Source organism: Penaeus chinensis, chromosome 21, assembly GCF_019202785.1.
Source record: "Penaeus chinensis breed Huanghai No. 1 chromosome 21, ASM1920278v2, whole genome shotgun sequence".
Lineage (NCBI taxonomy): Eukaryota > Metazoa > Arthropoda > Malacostraca > Decapoda > Penaeidae > Penaeus > Penaeus chinensis.
In genome coordinates this window covers 1,134,465-1,141,964 of record NC_061839.1, presented here as the reverse complement: position 1 = coordinate 1,141,964, position 7,500 = coordinate 1,134,465, and the positions used below count along the sequence as shown (strand labels likewise).

At 36.2% G+C, this 7,500-nt stretch overlaps 1 protein-coding gene across 2 annotated transcripts in view; it reads right to left on the bottom strand.

The window, feature by feature from the left end:
- Nucleotides 1-333: 333 nt before the first annotated feature.
- Nucleotides 334-7,500, bottom strand: part of LOC125036506 — a 13,786-nt gene continuing 6,619 nt past the window's right edge. For both annotated transcript variants that reach the window (XM_047629143.1, XM_047629145.1), the window contains exons 8-22: nucleotides 7,356-7,500; nucleotides 7,002-7,097; nucleotides 6,280-6,384; nucleotides 5,902-6,035; nucleotides 5,231-5,361; nucleotides 4,789-5,048; nucleotides 4,135-4,335; nucleotides 3,813-3,976; nucleotides 3,485-3,630; nucleotides 3,096-3,208; nucleotides 2,661-2,861; nucleotides 2,218-2,357; nucleotides 1,676-1,769; nucleotides 1,330-1,467; nucleotides 334-1,180 (exon numbers count right to left, since the gene is read on the bottom strand). The exon at nucleotides 7,356-7,500 is cut by the window's right edge and continues 49 nt beyond it. In XM_047629143.1, the coding sequence (XP_047485099.1) occupies nucleotides 338-1,180; nucleotides 1,330-1,467; nucleotides 1,676-1,769; nucleotides 2,218-2,357; nucleotides 2,661-2,861; nucleotides 3,096-3,208; nucleotides 3,485-3,630; nucleotides 3,813-3,976; nucleotides 4,135-4,335; nucleotides 4,789-5,048; nucleotides 5,231-5,361; nucleotides 5,902-6,035; nucleotides 6,280-6,384; nucleotides 7,002-7,097; nucleotides 7,356-7,500 (2,911 nt within the window). In that variant the 3' untranslated portion in view covers nucleotides 334-337. The remainder of the gene's footprint in view (nucleotides 1,181-1,329; nucleotides 1,468-1,675; nucleotides 1,770-2,217; nucleotides 2,358-2,660; nucleotides 2,862-3,095; nucleotides 3,209-3,484; nucleotides 3,631-3,812; nucleotides 3,977-4,134; nucleotides 4,336-4,788; nucleotides 5,049-5,230; nucleotides 5,362-5,901; nucleotides 6,036-6,279; nucleotides 6,385-7,001; nucleotides 7,098-7,355) is intronic.

Here is a 7,500-nt window from a genome sequence, read left to right as displayed (position 1 = left end):
ATCCCTCCAAAAAAAAAATGAAAAGCTGTTTTTACATCACTTTACATTTCTAATGAATTCGCGCATGTGTGTAAACTATTTTCCCTCATTTGTGTATGTAGTTATTTTTATTTATTATATTCTTTTTTCTTTTTTTTTTTTCTTTTAAGCAAAGATGCATTCAACATGCATATAATGGCTATTAGCAAGTTGGTGATTAATATTTGATAATTAACAAAATGGGGAAGATAATTATTTGAAATACAACAGTTGCTCGATGATGTATATTATCTTCAACAACAATTTTCTTTGGACTGAATTATGAGAACATCTTTAGGTTGGGAAATATATACATTTACTATTTACTTTTTAATTTATATGATATTGCGGCTCTTAGATCTGGATCGCATTTCAACAGCGTGTTCTTTGGTAACTTGGACAGAATCTCCGATGGTGCATTTGATACAAAAGTGAACAATTTATGATTCAACTCTGCCAGGTACTCCAGTTCCTCAAGATCTGTATCATCCTCATTCTTACTTAAAGAATAAGATTTTCTACTCCAAATCTTGTTCCTTGAACCCACTTCACCTGCACCACCTTCCTTCTTCAATTCACAAGCTTTACTCATTGCATGATGGCACTGTATGAGAAGATCAATATACTTGAGATCCAGTCTTTTCTTATCTTCTCCATTTCCCAGCTTTCCTTCTGCCAATTCATGGGTGTAAAGTATTAAAAGGACACAAGCAGTGGGAACAGTTTGTAGGGGCAATAACCTTTCCTCCACATCTGGGAAAGTCGCTTGTGTCAATTTTGAAGTTTCGAATGTCTTCAGTAAGAGTTCTAGTTCAGCGCAGCACGTCAAAATGATTTCTTTGTCTTCTCCACTTATTTTATAAAGAGTGCTCTCTGGGTCAGGAAAGAAGGGCAACCTGCCATGAATTTGTTGCTGTCCTATGTATGCTAAAAGCCACCTGAAATAGCAAATTCTTGTCTTTGGAGAGATCATAGACAGGTTACTGCTGGTGGATTTCAGACGAAGGGCAAGACATCTAATACCAGCTTCCTGGGGTGTCACTTCGTTAGTATCTGTCACGTCTGTGCATTTGAGGAAACTCCAAAACTCTTGCAAGCAACTGTGCTTTCCAATAACTTCTGTGTGGCACGTGAATATACTCTTTAAAGATTCAAAGTGGTACTGCAAATGAAAGAATAGACAAATATCTTTTTAAGAACAAGATTAACATTCAAAGCTAACATAATATATCAGTGCAGAATATCAACTGTAAGAACTATATTTCTTGTGTTTTGTTAACATTAAATAATACAAACTAAAGACTGCATTACCAAAACAGCCATCCTGAGTGGTGCAAGAGACTGCTGAACTTGAATATTCTTAACACCATGATCAGAGGCAGCATGAAACAAGGCTGTTAACAGGAAACTTGTGTCACAGAGATTCATCTGGAGATCCTGCCCTGCAATCTGAGTATAAAAATAATCTTGAGAACATACTTTATGAGGCTACTCCTGCAGTCAGACAGATAATCGCCCAACTAAACATAATATTCAATGGAAATAAGCCAACTGAATGTGTATTCCTATAATGCCAATATTCACTATTATGTGAATACACCAAAACATCTTTGGTTGGAATGAGTTCCGTCTTCCAAAAAACACACAACCTCCTTACCGTCAGGTGCTCCACCATGGTTTTCAGATGTTCTGCATGCTGTAACAGCTTAGTCGGCCTTAAGAAGAGACATGGAGATAGACTTCTGCATATGCTGTAATAAGTAATGAAAACTGTTAACCCTTTTAAACAAAAATGACAGTTATTACCTACACTTTTTGGTTATGTTTAAAACTGGGTATTTATCTCTGCCCATCAGTTTGTGTCTCTTCACCTGTGTTTGAGTACAGAATTGTATTAACAATGTTATTATGCTTAATGATTAGTAATAATTAAGCAACAAGGATATCAAAGATAATGCATTTATACAAATGAGGAAAGGGGAGGGGAGGGGGAGAGAGGGAGGGAGGGAGAGAGGGAGAGAGGGAGAGAGGGGAGAGAAAGAGAGAGAGGGGAGAGAAAGAGAGAGAAAAGAGAGAAAGAGAGAGAAAGAGAGAGAGGGGAGAGAAAGAGAGAGAGGGGAGAGAAAGAGAGGAAGAGAGAAGGTGATGGAAACAGAAAGAGGCACATACATAGAGAAAAAATAAAAAATTGTAACTCACCTCATGAAAGATAATATTTGACTATCAAAAGCTCTGTATTCTGGGTAGTGGAAATGCCACTCTTCTAAGAGACAAATACGGATGTCTTTCCTCTGTTGACTTAGAGACTGCAGGAGTAATAACATATCTCCAGCATTTCTCTAAAATAAATAAGACAGTTTTACATCAAAATTAATGATAAACCACAAAACCTTGCTTATCAACAAAAATGGTGGTGGATACTACAATATACATATAAATATATACATATATAAATATATACATATATAAATATATATATATATTATTCCTCAAATAACAGGGCTACCTAAGCTAAAATTCAAAATGCTGTCGATGCTTATCTCATTTTTAAAGAGCCTTATCATAAGACAACTAAGAAACAAGTAAAAAAATAAATGATGCCAAAATTATTACGTGCAGAAAACACCAAAATCTCAACTGACCTTCTTCAGCCCAATCTCCATCAAAACAAACACCATCTTGACTATAGCGTCTCCAAGAGATACCTTTCCGCACATTTCACTCGCATCAGAAGTGACGAAATCTCGCAGAACTCTCAGCTGGAGGTAGGTCAAGCGGACATCAAGAGGCACCTCCCCCCAGGCTGCACTAAGCTCAAAGGAAATCCACTTCTCTAGCGGGACCTGGAATACGCAGTACCTTAAGTCATTACGTATATGTGTCCTTCTTTGATTATTTACTAGATCATTCAGACATCAAAAATCATGAGAGGAATAGTATTATAAAAGTTAACAAAGCTGTTAAATTATTTTTATCGATAGAAAAAAAATAATAGTGTAGTTCCCTGCAATAATAAAAAAGAAGAAAATGACACATTGAAGATGAAAAAGAAGAAGAAAAGAAAAAGTCCCTCGTACCTTTTTCTCACAGAGATTTCCACGCAGACTTCTGTAATAAAAAGCAGCACACGCAGACACTTCAAGCCCTTCTAGATAAGTATAAACATGTGCCATTGTCACTTCTTTTCCCTCTGAAATGAGAAACAGAAATAAGTGAAACCTATGCTTGTTGTCTGAAAGCTTAAGATAACTTGATCGACTATATGCTGTTTCTCATGGTGATATCCAATATGCAACTATCCTTTAGTAAAAGCTGAACTGACATAAGAAATAATACTCTATAAAATGATAGAAAACTGTCCGTCCATAAAATGGGGGAGGAAAAAAATTCAGTCAGCTATTACAGAAATCCAAAGACACAAACTCACACAACCCTAATGTGCACACAAGCACACACATGAACTTACCTTGTGCTACCTTCATAAGAGTGACTCGAGGTGCCAGACAGTCATATAACTGCATTACCATAGGAGGAAGGGATGTAAGGGATCCTTTTGCAGAGTCTGTTCCATCTTCCACATATCCTGACCAGTCTAACCAACAGCTCATAATCCTATGGAGAAAGTACAATTTGATAATCAGCTCAGCTAGTAGTAAGTAATATAAGTTAAGCCAATCTGAATATCTTATGATAAAAGTGTGATGACAAACATATCAAGTATCATAATGATGAGCTTATTTTAGTTTACCTTTTGTAATAAAAAATCTATGAACATTCAGGCCAACTTTACTAACCAACAAGCCAAAACACACGACTGGTAAGTGTCAAATGACATGTGCTCTAGGAAGAATCCTAAAAAGCTTGCTGGTTTGCACTCCGGAGACAATGCACCAACCACGGGCAAGAACAAGCCATCGATGTTACACAGTTCAGACAAAATAATGCCTAAATTGTGGATCTGAAAAGTGTTTATATACGTTATTCAATTCTTACACGTCTTTGTAAATTATTCTGGGATATTCTTAAAAGAGTTATTCATTGTAAATACCCAGTCTAGCACCAAAATCAAATCTCAAGACTAACATCTACATCAGATTAAAAGAAAATATTACCCACTTTGGTCTGAGATAGTTCTTCTTGCTGTCTGGGTGAAAGGACATGTAGAAGGTAGATGAAAAGTGCTGACTGCAAGGTCACACTCCCTGATAAGAGTGACAGATACTGGGAGAGCCAAAATGGTCGATTCTTCTTTGTTATTTTTCCTTCCTCTGCTGTCAGACAAATCTTTTCAACAATGCCCGTAAATTTTTCAATGACCTGAAAGAGGTATTTTAATAATGCGTAGCTGTCACTGAATCATCTGTATATATACTAAACACACAAAGTCAAACTTTTCATTCACTCACACAAATGAACACACATTTATATGCAAACAACAAATGCATAAGGGTATTTGTCCACATGTGTATATTTTTATTGATATCAGTATGTATATATAGATAGACAGATAGATAGATAGACAGATAGATAGATAGACAGATAGATAGATATATAGAAAGATATAGATAGAAATAGATAGATATAGACAGACAGATAAATATATATATATATATATATATATATGAATGCATTGTATACCTTTACTTTAGCTCCCATATTGAGGTTAAACTCAAAGCAAGTGAAAAAAAAAAAAAAAAAAGGGAGAAATAAAAAAATACATCCTTCACATCGACAACTTTTGCCCAAAACACTGCCAACAGCAACACAAACCTGATAAGCAATCATTTTTGGATTAAATGCCTTAACATCTAGAGTAAGATGCTTCACATCTCTCTGTCTTGTGTCATAGAGCTTCATCATATCCTCCAGCTTCTGAGCTATCCTAGAAAGGACTGGCAAAATGGCAGAAGCATCGGCTGTCGTATTATCCGAGCTGCTTCCTGATGAAGGTACTAGTTCTTCTAATATGTTGGACAGCTCCGTTATGGGTTCTTCAATAATGACATCTTCTTCAACGTCCAAAAAGACGCCTGTAGAACCAGATACTCAATCAGTGCGGAGATAATTTTTAGAGATTCATATCATTATGTTATAACACAAATGAACAAGCAATATATCAAATCAAAGTGTGATTTGATCATAATGATATAAACAAGTATAACTAAATCAATACATGCTACTAAAATAGAAATATAAGAGGTATTTCAGGTACCTGTCAGTAGTTCTGTGCATTCCTTCTGACAAAGTTCTATATAATTTTTGTACATGTTGGAGGGGATCTTCCCACTTAAATGTAGGGTTTCAATAAGTTTTGCTCTGGCATCTGGGACATCTGGCATAGGCCTATATGCATACAAAAGACAGTGTCAATGATTTGCACATGGAACATAAATATTTCAATAAAAAATTAAGGTTAGATTTTCCCTGAGCGACACAAGTATTTGGTATACCTTGTGCTTCAGTTCTGCATTCTATTCACTTTTCTGTTATTTCACTGACAACAGGTAGTATGCAATCATGTTGTAACTAATAATCAACAATGCCAGGTGAAGCAACATCGCACTGTGGGTCTATGTTCTTGCTGCCATGATAAGGTCACTCACTCTGTAACATGCACTAGGGAATACCTGTTCAACCACAGCTTTATCAAAAACCTTGCCCATCATGATTGGGTTAGACAATGATAGTATGCCCTATAACTACATTCATTTTTAACTGCTAGCCTTGACAATATATACTCCACACATGATTGAAATATGAAAACTTTATCTAATCAATAACATTTCTAAAAAAGACATTGTGCATTTATACTATAAGAGACAATTACAAAACAAAAGGAAGAATCTGAAATGGAGAAAAGGTAAGAATCGCTAGGTATTTCACCTGGGTGTCAGGAGAGTCGGCAGGAAGGCTGAACGGAAGTAGGGCTTTCGAAAGATGGAAGCTTCTAGGACAAAGTTAGGTACTTTTGAGGTCTGCGCATAGTGTGTGACTGCAGTCTCTACTTCATCTGCTACCTGAATAAAAGAAGAGAATTTAAGAGTGAAGAATTAGAATTTTTTGCACATATTTTATCTGCATAAACTTGTTACACATCCATCCTCCACCATACAACCTTGTGAACATATACCTTGCTCTCTTACATTATATGTAAGGGGAACAACAGCATAACCTTCCTATTAATTAATAAATCTTAAATACTGACTTTCCTACTATGCTCCATATTTTTGCACTGAATTTCTCACATCCTTGAATACATACCTTACTCTTCTCCTTCTCAGACTGATGAATGGCAGTGTTTGGGTCTAATGTTTCCTTCAGATCTTTAAGTCTCGCCCTGGCCAAGTGACAATAATCTCGCAAAATCTAGGGGAAAAAAGATGGTTTATACATCAAAATGAGTATTATTTCAACAATTTTCATTTCATTGTACTATAGTCCCCTTAGACACACTTACTACACAACAATGTACATAGGTGATAGCAGAAATATAAATCACATTATTACACAAGGCCTGGTTTCAAAATTCTGAGTATAATAATTTCAAATATGATTTCCACACTCTGAGAACAATAATATACATATCAAAAGCACTTAACACCTGCATCACTATTATTTTCAAGGGCTGGATATAGGAACTGAAATCTTGCTTCAATCCCTCAAAACTTGGGCACATCTTTGAACATGTGGTTGACAGACACCAGCTTCATTCACCCTATACATCTGCCTATCCCAAGATTTCCATGATACCAGCTGCACCAGAATTCCTTAAACACCACCGGGCTTTAGTTTGTTGTACTTCTAGTATGCCTGCAAGGAATCAAAACATCCACAGCCAAGCAATGAAACCTCTGAACAACACACCTTAAGAAGGACCCAGGCAACACGAAGGGAATAAGTTGCACAAAGCCCAGACTAATAAGAAATAATAAATAAAGATTTTTCTGGATCATGAATCAAAAAATTAAGTCAGCCTCCTTTACCTCCTGGCAGCCTCTTGGTGTGTACATTTGATTGGTTAGGTGAGCACGCAAACAGTATGCTGGCTCATGAGGCACTAGGTCTGTCAGGAAACGTATCTGTTAGGAATTGGAAGGTAACTTTAGCTACAGGAAACTGAGTGATAAATATCTCTTTAGGTTATCACTCAATACCTTATCATTTACTTACGTTTAGGCCCTAAAAATCATATTACTTACAAACATTGCAACAAACATAAATATAAACATGAACATTAAAAGATAAAAACAAAATAAAAACTACCAATAAAAAAATGAAAAAACTTTTACATAATGACAACAAAGAAGTCCAAGGCAGGGAATTCCATAATCACTCACAAAGAACACAAATGACTGTTTATCGGTGACTGGGCTTGTGGACTCGGCTGCAAAGAGGGAGCTGAACCACTGAGAATATAAGGGGAAGATGTGACGACCCTCCTGACTTGCGTGTCTTGCAAACAGAAGACCGATGACGAGCAAC